Genomic DNA, 20949 nt, shown 5'->3' with positions numbered 1-20949 from the left:
GTTAGCTTCGCTTGTAAAATATCACATGGTGAAATATTCTTGGGGTGAGTTGGCAACACTGATCGCCAATTGATGCTGGTGAACCCGGCTACCTCCACTAATCAGTGTTGCCAACTCCCATTTGTAGGTTAGCTTCGCTTGTAAAATATCACATGGTGAAATATTCTTGGGGTGAGTTGGCAACACTGCGAGAAAGCCTCAAGCGTTGCCAGCTCCTTGCTTGAGGTTAGGTTATACCCAAAAACAAAAACCTTGGTGATTTTTTCGAGTGAGGAGCTGGCAACACTGCGAGCGCCACCGAGCGCCATTTTCGGTTGCAGAACTCTCTGACCTGCTCTACTCTGTAAGTTAGCTTCGCCTGTAAAATATCACATGGTGAAATATTCTTGAGGTGAGTTGGCAACACTGAACCGCAATTGATGTTGCCAGTGTTGCCAACTCCCATTTGTAGGTTAGCTTCGCCTGTAAAATATCACATGGTGAAATATTCTTGGGGTGAGCTGGCAACACTGCGAGAAAATGAGGCTCATGCCTTACGAGAGAAATCCATTAAGGCGAGCCTCACCGAGCCTCATTTTCGGGCGTTGAACCGGGCCACCTACTCTACTTGCAGTACACAAAGCGCTGAAATCTGCAACTGATTTCTGCACAGTGTCAGTCGAACATTCAACACGGTCAATCATGTCCTCAGTTTCGGGGTGTGGTTTGCAATTTCCCATCGTCGCGGTAGCTTCAGTAACAGTTTCATTTCTTTCCATCGTCGCAGTCATCGTCGCGGTTAGCCCAGCTCCAGCTTCCACAGTCGACGTCCTCCCCTGCTGCGAGAACGGAAGCCTCTTTCACACTTCCCTCTTCTCCGCAGAAAACAAATGAATGACGTTACTGTCCTCGAAACTGTAGCCTCCCTGCTTCAAATGTAGCGATATGCCGGCCTTCCTTATGAACCCACGACCTGCGATAAATCCCGTGAAACAATTGCGCAGAACGACGAATTTATGCTTAAATTTCATCCCATTCAAATGTACAGTAAGATACATTTCCCCACATGATTGTACAGAGCCTACTGCCAAAGAAATATTAATACGTTTATTGTTAATCTTATTTCCTTGTTTTTCCAGTTCTCTTGCTATCTCAACAGACACGGTGCTCACAGACGCACCAGAATCCAAATATAGCGAGAAGTCCTTTCCCTGAACCTTACAGGTGACTAACGGTTTTTTGTCGCCAGAAGTGAAATTTCTGCAGTTGCGTATTTCCCTATTCCTCCCCCTCTTTTGCTTTCCTTCTACGTGTGCAAGAACCGGAGTTATCTGTTCTGGTCTAACGGTATCTTTAGAGACGGCAAAGGTGGCGCCCTTCTGCTGACCATCATACCCTCTTCTCCTCGCCGGTTCTTCTGCTCTCGACGGGGTTCCAATATTCCCGGAAAGGCTCAAGCGGTTGAAAAGACCCGGATTTATGGCACTCATTGATACTTCTGTTCCCACGCGGCCGAAAGTGTTCATTGTCCCCGCGGCTGCTAATTGCCTTGTGCCACTCGCTGAAGTCGGCATGGCAGACAGATGCGGCGAACTGTTGTCCCTCAGTTCTGGACAATAGTACAGGGCTTCTGAATACAATCTCTTTTGAATGTCCATAGCGCGAATCTCCAGATCTTTCAAGGTTGCAAAGGTTCTGTTGTACAAGTGTGTTCTGAATTTAGGATGGGAAAATTTCAAAACGTGCTGGATGACCTCGTCTTCTGTCCCCCGTTTCTCCCTCATTGCAAAAAGCTTCCTGGTGTGTCGAATAAATGCAAGAAGAGACTGGTCTGGTGACTGGTAATTGTTCTGAATGATCCTTGCTATTTCCGAGTCGTAATCGACACTAAAGAATTTTTCCAAGAACGCCTTCTCAAATTCCCTAAAAGTGCCGAATGGTCTCGAAAATCTGAACCAATCTGCAGCGATTTCCTTCAACGAAAGCGGCAAGATTCTATCTAAGAGAAAAGTATCCCCAATTTCCATGATTTCCTGATAATTGCGTAATTCATACAAATAATCGTGTGGACTTACATCGCCGACGTTTCCCTTAAAGATCGGAATGTTAATGTTGCTTTTTTCCAAGATTTTGCTCATTTTTAACTCGCCGGTCCTTGCCGAAGTTCCTTGCGTAAGGTTTAGAGAAAGTCTCTCAAGTTCCCCAACAATATCTTCCTCAGGCCTTCCCTCCAAGTTCGCATTGCCTAGCAACTTGCCAATGAGCTCCCTGTCTATTTGAATTGCCATTTTGTCTTCTGTTACTTTCTTTCCACTTCGCAATAACATATGCCTTCAGTACTTCTTACAAAAAATATCCCGGCTATGAGCCCCCAGTATGTAACGGTATATTTTGTGCTTTTAAGCTGATTGTCAGTAACATACACAATATACACTACCATACATTTTTGAATCCTTGTCCCGAGGTTCAAAACTTGCAGTACCCGAAGTTCTGTGGATGCTAGTTTAGGCAATAGACACGTACCTCTTCAAATTACAACTTAACGCCCATTTCCTTTTAGATATATATAGGTTTATTCATATTATATTTACAGAAGTTAATTCTTGGCCGTTATTCACAAAATTACATTCCGGTGTACCCTGTCCCCCCTTCCCGAAGAGAGTGTGTAGACTCGCGTAGCCACTGGCTCCACGAGTAAAAAAAAAATATAACCCTCAGTACCAAAAAAGGTGGCTGAAGGTATGTGTGTTGTGTACCCGGTTTCCCACATGAAATGAACTATTGGAATGATATGAAAAGAGCAAGTGTGTGTGTATTAAAAGAAAGAAAGTTAACATCCCCGCCGTCGGTTCACATAATAAGGAAAGAAAGCTCGCCCAGCCGCTCCCCTCAGAGAAAAAGATACCTCTTACATTGCTGTACTCCGCCAAATATCTGAGACCGACTGCTCCCCTGCCCTTCCTATTTATAGGCCCCGCTAATGACCTAAACCGTTACTGGAAACTTACCGCTCCCCAACGGCCAAGAACCCAAACGTACAGGAATACATAGCCATACACAATTTATAACATAAAAAAGGATCCAGTAATGATCGCATCATTACAAACTTTTCTCAGTAACATTTTTCTCGTTGGTGCGTAGTTTCGGCGCTACAGTCGCTCAAGAAAGACCGTTTAGCCGCCTGGATGCTGGCAACCCAACACAACATTTAATCGTATCTGTGACGTCATTTCCTGCGACGAAACAGCACACGGCAGGATTGCAAGGAACACACAAATTATGTGAAAAATGACAAATTACCAACCACATTATTTGCTGTAAAGCGAACCGAGAAACGCGTCCAGAAGACCGAACATCATAGTCTGTCAGCCAGAAGATCAGCAGTCATCTCAGGGGAAGGGGGAAGTGAACCAACTATATGAGAAAAAGTAAAAACGTATTCAAAATGAAGTGTCAATATCGGATTTTGTCTCAGCCTACATGTCAAATATGAACAATAATTAATTTTATTGGTCTTACAGCTTACATGTGGCTGTTTACGCCCAGCTACATGTCAAATATTTGCAAATCTCGTTGCAAGGTTGATATCTACAGGTTTGTATCCAGATGCCTTGTGGTACTTTTGTGCTGATAACGGAAGTATCCGAGGTTCACATTGTTACATTATGTCTAAAACACGTACAACCACAGTAAGAATCTAATGATGCATCAGTAGCGTATATCCTGTTCACAGTTGCAACCTATTACACGTGTATCCGGTGCGTAGATAAACACAGTCGTCGGAGAGCTTGTATTGCTACTACTTATATCCCTGTATTTTCAACCATTTTTTCCACTTGTCTCATAATGCCCTGAATATACATTATATTATGTGTTGCTTACCTTTGGAACTTTGAGTTCTTTCATTTCAATCTGTCATCTGTTCAGTGTGTCACAGACAACTAGTATCAGAAGGACGAAGTGGATAGACTAAATTGTAGATGCCAACTTGGTAACTAGATTTGCAAATATTTGACATGTAAGCTGAGACAAAATTCGATATGACCACTTCCACTTCAATTCTATTTTCTCTCTACCATTTTTCGTATCGTTTGCTTACTTCGTGTTAGGTTACAGAACTTGTTTTCTCGTTTTGTTTTACGGTACATAATGTGGCTGATTGTAGCTATGTCATTTTTCACAGAATGTGTGTGTTCCTGGCAACCTTGGAACGCATCGCTTCACGACGGGATATGACGTCACAAATACAATCAAATGTTGTGTGTGGTTGCCAGAATTCAGGCGGCAAAACGAGCTTTTTTGGGCGACTGTAGCGCCGAAATTACGCACGAACAAGAAAAATGGTACTGAGAAAACGTGTTTGTCTTGATGTCCTCTGTACGTTTCTGTGGTCCGTGGGCGCCATTAAAATGACACCCTGTGTGTGTGTGTGTGTTATATATATATATATATATATATATACACACACACACACACACACACACACCCACACCCACCCACCCCCGATTGCATAGTGGTGTCGTCGCCATCCCAGGTTCGATACACGATGGAGGCACATAGTGGTTTGAATCCCACTTTAAACTGTAGCCTAAACGTGCATAAAGTGGACTGAATAACTGTTTATTCGCCAAGAATGGTGACCTAATAATGTATTAGTCGCAATTTTGAGACTTGCTGTCGCTAATTTTGAACTCTTGTACTACAATAGTGACTTTTCAACCTTAAAATAAAGTTCTAATACTGTATACCATTGATGAATAAGAAGAAGTAACAATGACAGGACACATCTTCAGAGATATAGAAATTTTATTTCCCCCCCAGTTGAAAACTAATTTACAATGTAGAGTCGGGGAAATAAATCCAGAGGGGCTTTTTCTGCTTTCCCCCCTTCAATGTGATCACTGTGAACGACCACGGAACATTTTTTTTAAAAATGTAAAAGGGAAGGATATTGTTCTTAGTATTTCTTAAGATGGAGGAACCTGTTAGTTTTTCACCTTGAGCACCTTGAGCATTGTCATGACCTACTATATAGGCTACAAGGTGTTTCCGTGAGCATGTTTCAAACTTTAAGGGGGGGGGGCAAAAGCATCAACACGAGATAAGGAAATGCGTCGTTCAGAAGTTATAACTTATAAGTAGGGCTCGAAAGTTGAAGACCTATAAATTGCCAAAAAAAAGACCTATAAAAAGACCTAAATATATATAAAAAAAGGACCTAAACACGGAAAAAAGGACGTATAAATGTGATCCAAATTAATTAATAACTTCAGTTTTAATTACATATTTAATGAATAAAAAAATAAAAAATTCTGGTGGTATGGAAAACACAGTGCGAAAAAACTATATGAATGAAATGCATCTTCTTTCAGACGTTACATATTTTTTAGATTAACATAATTTGAAAAATCATATTTGAAGAATGATATTTGGCCTAACCACACTAGGGTTACCTGCTTCAGTCGTCCAAAAATGTTTTTCTCTCGTTTTAGGGATGGTTCAAATATATTTATTTCTCTTTTTTTTATTTCTTTACTACAGGAAGTATGTTTAATAGGTGATGAACTGACGATGATTCGAATTGAGAATGGGCAGTAAAAACGTAGTCGAAAGAAGGTGAAGTTGGAAAAAAAAGCTGTTAAGACCTTAAAAAGGGCTAAAGGACCAATAAGCCAAAAAACTCCGAAAAAGGCAAAAAAAGGACAAATAAAACACCTTTTTCTGGCCTACAATGAACCAAAATGAACATATATTATGTTGGGCTTCGTCTGCGGACACTAGGAATAAAAAAGGATTATTACTCAACTTCCGAGTCCTTCTTATAATAGTTCCAAAACCATTGGTGACAGGAAGGGTATGCAACCCAAAACAAATCGTATAGCAAAGACACTCCTCCCACCTGGAATGTACAAATGTTGTTGAATAGGACCAACAGCTTTGAGTTGCTTTGCATCTCACCGCTGTTGTTTTTTTAAAAGAATATGGAGGGATTTTTATGTTGTACTTCACAATGTCAAAAATATTTTTTTTTATCCTAATGTTAACTTGAAACTAGTCCAAAGTTAGGAATTGAATGAGCTACATGGTAGAAATATTTGTCCTCTGTTGGAATGTATGAAACCCCCAAATAAATTGATTTCTCGCATAATTATATATTTTTGCGACATCTGCTTCATGTTTGCAGACACAAATTTTAAGTTCCAAGAACTTGTTCTGTTTAATTTATTTTCGAATTTAGTTTCAATTAATTCATATTATACAAACAATGTGAATGCAAATAGTGGCTGGATGTCGGAGATAGTAGAATCAGAATATAAATAGATATAGGGGGCAATTCACAAACGAGACGTGAATACTTATTTTAACTATAAACAATACTATTTGTGTTGTAGGCCTACTTTATGTAGCATATTTTCCATTTCTTTTCCAGAATCAAAATGAAGAAGAGGTCCGGAATGTGAAAAAATACGGCAAGATCTATGGGTAAGTGTTCTGCCTTTATAATGCCCTCTTATTTGTATATTTGTAGTCTAGGATCACCAGTGGCAGTGACGTCGACACTTGGGGTAGTAATCAGTGGCGTGCTCAAGGGGATTAGTGTGGGTCTTGCAAAATTATTAATGAGTACTAAAAAAAGTCACGTAACCCCAACCCCCATTCAAAAAGAACAAGAGATTGATGTGACTACTAAGCCACATATCTTGGGTTAGAATCTCAGCTTGGCCATGGGTATTCTTTGTGTGTGTCCCTTCATCAATTTTATCGTATCATCTTCGCGATTAGCCAAAAGTGGCGGAAAAGCGAAGTAAAATAAACCAAATCAAGCAATCAATCAATGATTTGATTTAATTTTTGTTAATTAGCGTAGCTTTTTTTTTACATTTGGTTAATTGCGAAGATGATACGATAAAATTAATGAAGGGACAAACACAAAGAACGCCCAGGTACTGGAACTCGTGGTGCCGGAGCGCGCTTTCATTATTCACTGCAGAGTACAACACATAGGAACAAAACAAGAATGCGCCTTCATCACGGGTTCGAATACTGACCTGGATTGTTCATATGAGGTCCCTTCATCAATTTCATCATAATTATCACTCCTCATTTTCGCGATAACCAAATGTGGCATAGAAGCGAAGTAAAATATAAACCAAACCAACAAAAATATGAACGCGCGTTCTCTTGCCCAAATAAATACATCCATTTTTATTACTGTTAGAGGCCAAGAGATTAGTATATTTAAATAAAACATAAAACACTACTAAAACGAGAGAGAGAGCCTGAGCACATATTTGTAATTTAATCATTATATATTCCATATTTGAAAAAAAGAAAGAAAAAGAAAGCATAACATTATTGTCTGCACATAACACGTTCACATTTCATAAATATTAAAACTACATCCCATATTATACATACATATTGTACAACGTGTAAAAGTTGTGGTGTAAATACAGAGAACATAAGTACTGCAGAAAATGTTCTCCTGAGTTCTTACAAAGGAATCTAAGGGAAACCAATCCCCTATCTGCCCTATAGGAGATATACTAGGGGACCTGAAAGCACGGGCTTTCAACCATTGCAGGGGGGGGGGGCGATGGGACAAGTGAGGTAGAGGCAGGAATCTTCACTTTACCTTCGGGCGACCGTTTCTACCTGGAACTGGTGAGGCGGAGGAAGAGCGAGCTAGGCCAGCTTTGACCGCGGATCGCACCGAGGGACGAGAAGCGCGTGAAAAAAAGTGTTGCATATGAACTGTGGCTTTAACAAGACAATAAATATTGTGATTTGAAAATAATTAGAGATGCGAGATTGATTGATCTATCTCTGCTAGACTTGCTACTCCTCAGTGCACGTCACTGAGGATCACACAGCAGCGCCAGTAATTCTTATAAAAACTTCTGAACACTCGAGTATCATGTTAAAACCTATTTTTTTTTTCAAATTTAGAGAAATAAGTGCCGTGCCTTGAAGCATATTTTGGTTGAAAGTAGTTTGTTAATGTGAAAGATTTAGGCGAACATTAAACTTCCACATGGGACTTATCGCCGTAAAACTTTGCATTTCTTACTTTTTAACACCTCTCTATTGTATAAACTAATTACAAAGATGATGAAGGTGTATTGAACGTGCGGATGATACAAATACTAATTTCCTAGCCTAGCAACGTTTTTGTCTTAAAAATAGCAATTTATTTATACACCTATTTACACTATATTTTGATCATAATGTAGTTTGCATTCAGAACATAAGTCTTTCATTTGGAGAAACAAAATACAGTGAAAATTGAATTTTTTTTTTGGAGAAAATTGGCTCCTCCTGCATGATTAAAGTAGGTTATTTTACGTCGCTTTTCTGACACTTTTGGCTAATCGCGACAATGAGGATGAGTTATGATGAAATTGATGAAGGGACACCTACAAAAAACACCAATACCCAAGCCGGGATTCGAACCCGGGACCGCTCCTGCTTGAAAACTCACATTGTAGAGTTAGTTATTAGAAGTATGGGAATTCAAGAATTAATTTTAAAAACTGAAAATGCGTCGGTGTCACATCTATATTGTTTACTGTGAACCCTTTGTGCTTATACTGATCTGGTAGCCCAACCCATTAAGATTTTCCTTTATCATGTTACACAGAAGAATGTGAAATTCTACAGTAATTAAAATATTTCACTTTGTCTTGGTAAGAAATGTTCCTTGTAATTTTTATTTGTTTACAATTATGTATAGTTTTAACCAACATTCGAGATGGAAATTTTTAGGTGGAAGGATGTTTGTATCTTCAGTGGGTACCTGGGGGCAACCCTAGGGGCTATAGACGGCCGGAGCGTAGTGCTTATCACATCACCTCCAAAATTGTCCAGATCGAGAATGTGTGGGGCCTTTCCCCCCCACATCCCCTAAAATGTGCCTTCATGGCACGGTGCTATACCTTTTGCCTGGGAAGGATAGCTGCAACTGTGCAAAACTTTGTATGTTATCCTCCAGCTCTGCTTCTGATAGTGTTTTGACAATTGTATTATTAAGTTCATTTAGGTTACTTTTGAGTGTCGTTCACTCAATGAAAACTGCTTTTTTCGGTAAATTCTCATTGGCGGTCGGCGGAAGGGAGGTGCGTTAACTTCCCCCTGCTTCCGAACCCTCCGTTGCTCGTTGTCATATCAGGACTGAAGAACAGTATTTTAACAGTAAATTACGCCTGAATCGGTAACAATCTAGGAATGGATAAGGAGTTGATCCCCAGCGTACTTCGAAATGTGTGGAAACCCTCAAATGCACGTGTTGATGATACGGCATGAATTGCGTGGTTAGAGTCCAGCGCAGATAATTCTGCCGTGCAATGCGCGACAGAACTAAAGAAGCAGTGTTGCTAATGGAGCAGATAGAAAAATCGCTGCGGTGCGCCGATGCACAGCTGTTACGTACAACAATAAAATTAGAGAATTCAGGTCTATCTAACGTTGAGTTTTAAACGTCATGCATTATACCAGGACTAGGATTAATATGTACTAACAAGTGACTATGTATGTAGCTACATACATATGGACTAAAAATTCGCAAAATATGAACTAACACATAAGTAAAATTACCAAAAATGCTGCAAAGAAGACTTCTTCATACGATTCCTTATTTGAGTGATTTCAAACAAAATAAAAAAATATATATATTATTTTTCATTGCATTAATGCACTGGTGGCGTTCTAACTTTTCACTCCCAAAACCCGTATACACTGGTATGGAACTTCAACGGCAGATAATAACATGCCAACGTGTTAAACCGCTACAATTGCACCATAACACTCCTCCTGAAGCAGTATTATTATTTCCTCTCTGAGATCAGCGACAGTCGGTTGCCTTTGTTGTACATTTACAAAGGATGCCGGCTTCCACAACAATAACAAGTACATATACTGCCACTAGACGATAAGCTGCGCGGCTTTTTCTTTTGTTATGAACCAGGGCCGGCGCTTATCATTTTGCCTCCCTGGGAGGTGGCGGCAGATGCCGCTCTATTTCGACCCCCCCCCCCCCCGGTCATTACGCAGCAACGGAAAATTGAAAATCAATATATTCCTAACTAAAACATCAAAATATAAAATAAATAATGAGACTTCTTATGCTATTTCAATACTATTCAGCGCAAAAGAATATCTCGCTCGATCACAGTTTTCAATAGGCTTATTTTTTTCTTCTCTTCAAATTTTGCCGCTCTGGGCGATGGGACGGTTCGCCCTCCCCTTCCGCCGGCCCTGCTATAAACTTGGTCACCCATCAAAGCATGGCAATTTTAACACAGAAAACAATATGTATCGCATTAAGCAGCAAAAATGACAGCCTCCTCTATGCAATTTCTACAAGAACACGTGCCGGAGCCAGAGTTGAAATGATGTTGGAGCCACATAATTTATTTATTTTGAATAATTCCAAAATTATGAAATATGAACAATTTGTTGCTGCTGTTCGCTGCTCTCTTGCCAAAATGCTTTATTGGGATGCTAATACCATGACTGGCTTCCTCCTTCATGAACTCGTGCACGTTGCTTAGAATTTCCCGAGCTTGGCTATGCAAGGTTTTTGATTTCAACTTCGACAGAACTGGAGGCATTATGGAATTTAACGTTCATTAGCAAACACACACTTTTACATACACACACGCAATACACGCACACAACGTCAAACCGGTCAAATACTTAGTATAAAATAAAAATATGGTGCTTCCAATCCAACAAAACTCACCGCTACTTTACCTGCCTTTTACCCTTCCGTGACAGAAATAGTGCTTCATTATTACAGTTGGCAACACTAGTTACTAGCTATCCAATGAACATGCACTGCATAAAAGAAGCAAGCACTACGCCGTGCTATATTGCCACATTAGCGTCCCTACCGAACGGTGGGAACCGCGAGCTGGAGCGCTATTCAATTGTTTTCAATTATGTTTGCGCGAGTGTGTCCAGGAATGGAATGACAATGTGGCAACAATAGCGAAGGTTTTCGAGCAGGGTAGAACACATAATGCTAAGAGAGAGGGAGACGAAACGAAAATTCGTTTCTACGCAACGGCAAATTTACGTGTGTGGCACTCTACAATATTTGGTGAGAGGAAAGGTTAAAAGCATTTTTTTTAACATGATTAGTTATTGTATGTAATATTGTGATTTATTCGCAGGACGTTCGATGGTCGTGTTCCAAATTTGGTGGTGGCAGATCCAGACTTGGTGAAGAGTATTCTTGTCACGGACTTGGAGAACTTCCGTAACCGAGGGGTAAGTTTGTTTATTTTTGTGAACTTCTCCCACCTTCCTCGTCATATGGTTTGCATGGATATGGGAGCGGGTTTGGACGTGGCGAAGCCCCATCTTAAAAACGGTCGAAAGTTACTTATTCAACAGCAAGTTTCAAACGATTTCCATTCTTCGTATTCTCTCTCTCCCTGACAGAATTCCATTCCGATGTTCAGTTTGGTTTATCTTGCGTACCCATGTCCCGTCAGTAGCGAGAGCTGTGCTTGATATCTCTGAACTATTTAAAAATGACGAGCAAAAATTAAACGAAACTGGGTGGGCATGCAGGGAAAAGAAAGCAGCATGATGCTTTCTAAAGGCTTTTTACGCCAAAAGGCTTTTTACAAGTATGCAGAAGAGAGAATTTTGTTACAGGATATTTGGGGGGTGTATACAGTGACATGGCTTTGGAGTGATTGTTTTGGTGGGAGATTGTAGAACGCCAGGTCAACTAAAAAACAAAACCGTGAAAATTCCCTTACGCTCATATCTTCCCGTACGAAATTTATGGGCAAGCCACTGTCTATATTTTGTGCTTGTTTTTATTCAAGGCATATGAACCTATGAAAGCAGTAGTCTTAGGCAAGCTAAATCATTCGAGAAAATCTGAAGAAACCATTACAAAAGCACACTCCTTCTGCTTAACAACTGTCCTTCACGTGAATGATGTTTGGTTTTTAAAGCGTTAAGTCGAGCGTTTGAGCACGTGCGCTTGTTTATTATTTCGAGAATGATGTCATAGCCCCATATCTCTGCCATAGAAAATTAAAGGCATGGTCAGCAAGCTATAAAGACCTCAAGCATTTTTATTAAATAGTAATAATGGAAATTTCCCAAACGTTCACTGCGCCTTCCTTATAGTATGGAACGTAATTTTGTCTTTATAAATAGAATTTTCCATTTGTTAAAGAAAATTGCCTTGCGTTGATTGATATAAACACACAGTATTAGAAATAGTTTCCTAACAAAACAATATATGGCCAGTGGCTCATTTGTTTTTGTATTTTATTGTTTCTTAATTTTGTATTGATGCTCTCAGGTTATTAGTATTTCAAATCAGTTTTACATTTTCCTGACTTGATGGAATCCTATCGAGCCTCGGCTAAGAAGACTCGTGTTTAATTGTTGTATCATTTTACTTTGTCTATTTATATCTGATCGCAAGAGTTTGAAGGCACGGATGGAAGAAAATAAACATTCATTACTAGAGCCCGGAAGTTCAGGCATTTATTTTCGTTAAAATAGGCAGGCAAAAAGGCATTTATAATGTGGAAAATAGGCACTAAAAAGAAAAAAAGGCAAAATAAACCGAAAAAAGGCACATTTGGAAGTCGCTTACTTTTATCTATAATTTCTGGCAACATGTTAAAATCTACATTGGGAAGAGCATTTCAATTTTCTCCGTCTTGATTGCACATAGTTTTTTTAATTACTCAACATTCATTGATAGTAGTCTGTCAGAGAGAATGTTTTTTCATAATAGAAAATGATATTTCTACTTCGACAGAAGTTATTGGAGCATACATAAAACAAGCTAATGTAGCTGGATGCATTTCGGTAACAGCATTTTCACCTTTTAGAATATCACAAATTGTTTTCAATTGTTTCAAGTCCTCATTTGCACTCACTACCCGCTTGCACTTCCGCAACAGCTGACCCCTTTTCTCCTGGCACTTCCATCATCTGCTGCATAGATTCCTCGTACATTTTCATGGATGCTACAAGGTGTTTTTTTTTTTTTTAAGTTTTGTAATTGTCTCTGGGAATGCACCATAATGTGCAAAAATAAACTTGAATAGCACAGGAGTTTTTTCACTTCACGAATTGAAGCCGCTTCATTTTCTGGAAGAGCATCTGTCACCTCACTGATTTTTTCAAGGTTGTTAGCATAATATATAGCTGCTGATATTCAGGTTCCCCATCTGGTCACGACTGGTTGCGGAGGTAAACTAAGCTCAGATGCAACTTCCTTAAATTTTCGGGTTCGAGAGGGAGATTTCAGAAAACGTATCTTCTTTGTGTTCGAAATCAACCTGTCCACTTCAGCAGTCAATCATGCACAAGGAAATGTTAACCGAAAGGCAATATCCTAACTGAGCATGAAATACATTTTTCTCACACTTTTCTCCTTCAGCAATGTTGAAACATGCAGGAGTTCAATATTACTTAAATAAGGCGAAAATTATTCACATAATAAACGAAAGAAAAATAAATGCCAACAACGTTTTTTGGGAGAAAAATAATTTATATACACATTTTTTTTTTAAAAAAATGGTCAAATTTAATTGAAAAAGGCAAAAAAAAGGCATTATAATTAAAAATAGGCAGTGGGGTCCCAAATAGGCAAAATAGGCAAAATGAAAAGGCTTCTAAAACATTCGAAACAACATGAGAAACGTATATCCGGAAAAAAATTATCAATATATGCAGTAGATGAAAAGAGGCATTTTGCCAAACTTCCGGGCTCTATTCATTACTTATCCAGAATTCGAACCCACGATTCCTACTTTCACAGTGTTACACTGGTTCCTAGATCAGCCAGGTTCTTGTTTGTAGTATTACGCATGGGCGTCCGGAAGCGGGGGCAAGGGGGGGCCGTGCCTCCCTGGAAAATTAGTGAACAGGAAATTATATATTTCACACATATAATTTCATTTCAGCCACAATAATATGTGTTAATTAATGCACGAACATGATAAATTCAAATGTAAGCAATGTTTTTTGAGGGAACATTGGGGAAAATGTGGCTTATTTGCCCCCTGGAAAAAAGAACTTCCTTGCCCATCCCTGGAAAAAATCCTGCTGGCGTCCATGGTATTACGTATTGTTTATATAATGGCCTTGGAACTGCGTTAGCTACTTTTTCGAGGAATTCGAACTGTAACCAGCTACGTTTAAAAGTAACTAAGTAGCTGTAAATGAATTACTTTCTGCAGTAGAGCTAACGTTATCAGAAGTTACTTTACGATTGTTAACTTGTAAATTTGTAGCGCGGTGAAGGTCTAAATTTGGCAACTCTGTTTTCAAATAGGCTGTCTCTTCTTTCGATGCTAAGGTGAAAGGATATTCGTGGAATCCCCTAAGACAAGGTACCTAATCTTCGTTGCATTCTAAATTTAGAACATCCACGCTTCATTGCAATTCGTAATTTCTAATTCCGCCAAGAATCAAGTGTTTTGTGTGTCGTGCTGCATTCATTGGGAACGCGATAGTCGAGCTGGAAAGGAGCCGTTGTCGATGGAGTGAATCTTGTTGAGCTTGGAATGCAAGAGAAAGAAACAGCTGCAAGTGGAATCGACGCAAGTCTTCATGCACAGAAAGTAACTGTAAAAGTAAATTGGTTATTTTCCAAAAAGGAACACTTGTTAGATGGAATGCGATGAAATGCCTTTCTGATCGAGAATCGCGCCTATCCAGTGCTTTCTGGATCCCCCGACTCTTCCTAGCAGCAACAGGCACAACTTCTAAATATTTGCCGCATCAGAGACAGGTTGCTGAAGCCTCTAATTTTAGAAATAGCTCTTGGTGTCCTGCAAGCCCCATAAATGATGATTTATGGACATTTGGTCTGCAACCCCATTCGCTAGTCAAAATTCGTGGCCGCATTCTTGTTATGTAGCTAAATGCGATTCCATGTGACAGAAGAAAACTATGGATTTTGTGCAGTGCCGAACTGGCAGGAAAGAAGCTTGCTTTCCAGATAACTCTAGCAATGTCGTTGTAAAAATCACATGCAAACGAACATAGGCGTGCGCACACCCTCTGATTAGTGGGGTGGGGCAAAAGCCATGACGAAAGTTCAATCTGAGAAAGAGAAACCTCATTTCATCTCACTGTGTTATTGTATTGATGGGTATGGAACAGGGGCGTATGTAGTGTGCCCGGACGGACCCGCCGAAAATCACTGTCATTAGAATAATACAAACTTACGTGGCACCAGTGTTTTTGCGCCCCCCCCCCTATCCTTTATTTCCACTCTGTGGTTCAGATACTATTTTACATATAAACATGGTTTCGTACAGAAACAACTACACAAAATGCATTCATTCTTAACAGTGACTGTGATTAGGGGACGTGGGGGCAGTTGCCATAAAGTCTAGCGAATCTTCTAAACACTTGCTGCTGCTTAGACTTCTGCTCATAAACAGAATATATTCTGTCTACATTTTCACTCTTCACCTCAAACAAATTAGAATACCAAATTGTTTTACCTAATGTCAAGGGGGCTGGCGGCAGTGCCAGGGAGGGCTGGCGACCCTGTCAGGGGGGGGGGTTGACCCCTGCCTGTCTACGGGCCTGGACTATCGTATTCTAGAATTCCATTGAAACCTGACCGTTATTCAATTAGACCGTATGCTCAATCACGCAATAGTCGAACGAATTATCGTGAGTCCGAATTAAATCCTCGAGACTTGAGTAAAGTCCTGTTTGTACAGCCATCGGCAAAGAGAATAGTAGTCAAATTATCCAGCAGCATGTTCTAATAGTCGACGCGCTAGCTACGTTAACGACCGGCTGGCTTTGATGTCTATGGAGCACGCCCCCACCAGCTGCAACAATCACATTCAACGCAAAGTGTTGCCACACATCTACTCTACGCCACCTTGTCCCTCCGCGCACAAGCACCTTACCACGATCTCCACATTGAAGTTGCAAAGTACTGCAACAGCGTATCCGCAGTCATACGACTGAGACTCCACGTGGAATGACATCTGCGCTCATTGGCTGAAGGTAGTGTCATTAGACGAAAACAACTCGCCCGCTGTTTATCCCCACCCACGTTCGTGGTGGCGGCTTTCTTCAGTTCTTCGAAGTTAACGAATTAAACGCGTGGACTATACATTCGGTTTTCCGCAATGGCGTTCAGTAATTGGAACAAAATCAGCAATAAGCAGTGCTCCAGAGTAATTCCATTCTCTATAAATACACAAAGAAGAAAAAAGGACGAAATTAAAATAGTAGCGGACAATTTGACTACTGTTATCTTTGCCACTGATCGTACGAGCAGCAAGTTTGGGTTTATACAGCTGAAATTACATTTGTTGACATAGCTTGGTTTGTGATACTGTTTAATTGACGATCTTCTGACTCATGTTACGAATTACTTTCGTCCTTTAATTCTAGTAGGTTCATTTAAGGGGGGTAATTTTAGACGTCGAGGGTGGAGGCGATTCATTAATTTTCGAGATTGATGGTATTTCCATTTACTCTTACAGACATTTTATTGGTATACTCTGTTCCAGGAATGTATGGAGCATGAACGCATAACTGTAGAGAAGGGGAGAAAGAGAGTTGTCGGAGCAAACAGCTGTTAAAGTTGAGGTCCTGATTCGAACGCCACTTTACTTCAAACAAGTTCCGAAATATCAGTTTCCCTCTGACAACCAGATGTCAAGTTCACGTGGAGTCCAGTATATCCTCCCTCAAACCTTTCCCACCAATAGCGTCTGTTTTAGGAACTGACGTTACTTGTCAGTCAAGTCCACGTAGACTAAATGATATGTTGCCAATTCAGTTTCTTTTTCATAACGTGGGGTTGCAGTTATCTTTGGTAGGTTGTGCTATTGTGTTGTGCTATTTTTTTATACAATATATAGACCTTGGGAGTATAACGTCACAGTGAATGAATGAATGTCTAAACACTGCAGGTAAAAGTGAAAACAGCGCTTATCAGAAAAACAGATGCTGGCTCGAAACCAGATACACGTCCGTTCGGCTTCCTCTCGAGCTGTCAGATACGGAACTGGCGTTCTAATCAGGACGTCAACTATAGCTGCAGCCACGTTTTCTTGTCTCACGCGTCCGTTGGTCCAGCCCTCTTGAGGCACTACTTGCTCGGACTCGTTTTCGTTCAACTGCTCCAGAGTGTAAACATCCAAGGGCTGTTGCGATCTCTTCACACACTTTCATTTGTTCATATTATGACGTAAGTTGATCTTGATGAATTTCCACGAATGGAAGTTTATAGTGCCACTTTTCCAGTTAACGTGCTTTATGGCAGCACACTACCATGATTGATTTACTCATATGTAACTGCCTTGGAGCTCGAACTCATTAAGGAAGAGGGGAAAGGGCAGGCAATTGTTTTGTCTGTGTTTGATTGCGACCACACACGCCCTTGACAAGCATCTTTTATTAGCTCCTTCCCCCACAAACCTCTTTGAAGAATTATTCCTTTCGAGCTTCCTTGCATTGACGCGTTCAGGGAAAACCTTTTTTCTTGCGTTTGGTAGAAGCATCTCCCGCAGTCGTTGTGGTTATATTTGAACTAGACTTCCTCTCTTCGTTTGTTTGGCTGGCGGTGTAGTCCAAAACGAGTGCAACGTTTTCGTTGGCGCATGTTGCCATATTAGGGTCGGATGTGTCGATTCGCTTCTCAACTGGTTTGGCGTTGAGTAAGAGAACACCGCTAAGATCTCTGGAAGGAGACACGGGGAAGACACACCACACCCATCATGTGTGAACGGTATGGAGCGTTTGAAGGTCGCAAAGTGTTGGATTACTTTCATTGTTCCTTTTGCAATATAGTCCGAAAGAAAGGACACGTTCATAAAATTACAGGAATGATATTATATATACAGGGTGTTCGAAAATTTCTGTACCATAGACCAAATCACGTTTGCCCTCCGTAGAGTTCCACACGGGTCTGTAGGGACCCACGGGAAATTTGAAGCTGTGGTATTACATTCGTTTCGAACCTGGCGTAGGTGAGCCACATTGCGAATCTTCACGCTGCATTTTGTAATGTATTTGCTTTGATTTATTTGGTGTTTTAGGTTCACTTGATGCACAGTAAAGGCTAATCGGGACTGGACTTATAGTTTAAAGTGGGATCCGAACCACTATGTGCCTCCACCGGGAATCGAACCCAGAACTCCTTGATTACAACCGACGACGCTACCACTGCGCCATCGGGGAGGCCTCTCATTCTGTAATGTAAAAGGTAGTGATTGCTGCTACAGCTGTCTTAAGCATTACCATTAGCTGGTAGCTTTTTAGGGAAGTAAATAATCTGGTGGTTAGGCTTGTTGAGTTTGGTTCTCTTAGAAGACGACGACGAGAAATAGCTTTAGCACTCCTGATTACCATTTTTTCCTCGAGTACAATTTTAATCCGGTGAAAAATTCCAAATATGCGAAATATTTTATACTGTAATAATAATAAATCTCTTTTGTTAAAGTACTAAACTAACTCTCTAGCCTTCTTAAACCCGAAGGTTCATTGCTCCAGCAACACAGGCCTTCCATCTGTCCCTATCTTGAGGAAGATCTATATACTCTTTTTCCATCCCTACCGATTTCCTTTAGGTCCATCTCAACGTTATCCCTCCATCTTCATCTTGGCCTTCCTACAGGTCTCTTACCATCAGGTTTCCCAACAAGAATCCTGTAAACTCCTCTTTCCTCTCCCATTCGTGCCACATGGCCTGCCCACCTAAGTCTTCTTGATTTAATTATTCTAATAATATCTGGACATGAATACAAATTATGTAGTTCTAAATTATGTAACCTTCTCCACTCACCTGTCTCCTCATCCCTTTTAGGTCCAAATATTTTCCTAAGGATCTTATTTTCAAATAATCTCAATTTATGTTCCTCTTTCAATGTAACGGACAAAGTTTCACACCCATATAATACTACAGGCAAAATTACTGTTTTGTATATTTTAAACTTTGTTTCTTAGATATTAAACGAGAAGACAAAAGTACAGTTTCAGTTTTCATCTTAACCGACCTTATGGTAGGGATTTTTCATTGAATAAAAGACATCTATTTTCTTAATTTCCAACTATACCTAAGTAGGGGCCGATTAAATAAATGTTAAGAAAAAGTAATGAAAAAGTCAAGAATTTTGGATTTGTTATTTTGACATCCTGATATTGCACAGTAGAAGCTTGAAGAGTCATCAAACATTTTCCTTGGAACTTTCAACCTATTCACCTATTGAGGAATGTCAATATTGTGCATGCCATGGCAATCCGAGACAATGGGTGGCTTATCAGTCAGTCACATTCCCCCTTTCAACGATCTTATAGTGTATTGTGTGGGGAGATTTCTCGGAAAAACTCATATCAGTGCACAGCTGCTACACCGACACTGAGCGTTATTACACAGGATTGGGGGAGCCTGGAGGGGAGTAAAGAGGTGAAGGAAGTGATTGTTTATAACGCGACGCATTATACTGTCTTAGAACATTGGAAGTTGAAATGCTGGCGTTTCGACAGTGTCTCACTTCTTGATTTGAATGGCATATTGCACATAAAGTTACTTGCACGAGATATGAAATTTTGTCCGACTTGTCTGACATTCACTTTTCGGTTCGATTTTTAATAGTCCAGGAATTGTAAATAAAGTCAGCAAATGTAAATGTGTTCTAGACCGTAAAAAACCTTTTTATCTGTACTGTCAAGTATTTAAATTCGGTCCAAGGACCTTTCTCCCGATCAATTTAAATACGGTCCAGGATTTTTTCCGGATCAATTTAAATACAATCAAAGTTCCATATTGAAATGAAACAATACGCAACTTGGACCGAAATTAAATTGTGCGAGAAAAAAGGTTACGGTTCTGTTACGGAACCTATTAGTTTGTGTTCCTCGACCTTTGACAACAACACTGCTTCCTGGTAGGTCTGCAGCAAAGCAATTTTTGAAAATTCCTAAACCAATATGATATTCTGAATTCAGGAAAATTACATCTGTTGAGAACTCTTTTAGCATTTTTTTATGAGTCTTTTGTTTGGATATGTGCAATAGAAAGTAGGCTTTCGACGCCAGGAAACTACATAGCATTCCCTGACATTCGCTACGAGACTCGGCGGCAAGCGGCCCGGCATCACCGCTTGTCTTTCCCGGTGAACGGGTCCTCGACAGTCGCTAGAGTCTGCTACTAAAATTACAGTTTTCATATTGTGTACTAACCTTCACTACAGAAGGTGTTGAAAATGATGTCCCTCTGCTGCAACACATTGCTCGCATCTCCGAAGGAAATTTGCATTTACACGTGCAATTTCGTCTACTGTAATTTTCCCGATTTCTCGTACAATACTCTTTTAACTCGCGGATGGTGTGCGGATTGTCTTTGTATACTTTAATTTTTAGATTTCCAAATTTTCTTTCCACTTTTATTCAGAACTGACCCTGTTACTCTAAACTCTTTTACGAGGTGTAATATACTGGTCCTATGTGGAACGGGAACACCAGGAAATTTCGTTGCAAAACGTCGTCGCACTTCTCCACAATTCTCTTTCCGAAGTAACACTCGACAAGATAAATCCTTTGTTGTAATATAAACTTTTGTGGTGCCATATTAAGCCACAATCTTCAACACAGGGACACAACACAACAAAACTTCCGAGGGAGGATTATACTGGCGTCAGTCTGCAACGTCAACAGAAAGGGAAAGAGAGCGAAGGCAGGGAGAGCGAAAAAAAAAAACACTGTAGCATGAGACTGTCGCGGACCCCGTTCACCGGGAAAGACAAGCGCTGACGCCGGGCCGCTTGCCACCGAGTCTCGTAGTGAATGTCAGGGAATGCTCTGTATTACAAATAAGCCAGCCAGACAACGGCTAAAGCAAACCACGAATATTCATGTGGGTGCCCCCCAGGGAGTCCACTTACCCATCCTCAGATATCTGGAAAAAGTCCATGTAATGCGAATGGAGAAATTGTAACAATATTT

The 20949-nt window shown here is 40.3% G+C and overlaps 1 protein-coding gene across 1 annotated transcript in view; it reads left to right on the top strand.

Moving 5' to 3' along the window:
• The window catches only part of LOC145999034 (cytochrome P450 3A16-like), a 104428-nt gene that overhangs the window by 57772 nt on the left and 25707 nt on the right, over nucleotides 1–20949 (top strand). The window contains exons 3-4 of the mRNA XM_083135951.1: nucleotides 6410–6462; nucleotides 11154–11250. Coding sequence (XP_082992077.1) covers nucleotides 6410–6462; nucleotides 11154–11250 — 150 coding nt within the window. The remainder of the gene's footprint in view (nucleotides 1–6409; nucleotides 6463–11153; nucleotides 11251–20949) is intronic.

This window comes from Lepisma saccharinum, chromosome 14 (genome assembly GCF_977018435.1).
Source record: "Lepisma saccharinum chromosome 14, izLepSacc3.1, whole genome shotgun sequence".
In the NCBI taxonomy this organism is placed as follows: domain Eukaryota; kingdom Metazoa; phylum Arthropoda; class Insecta; order Zygentoma; family Lepismatidae; genus Lepisma; species Lepisma saccharinum.
The sequence above is the reverse complement of the archived record's forward strand: the minus strand, read 5'-3'. Positions and strand labels throughout refer to the sequence as shown.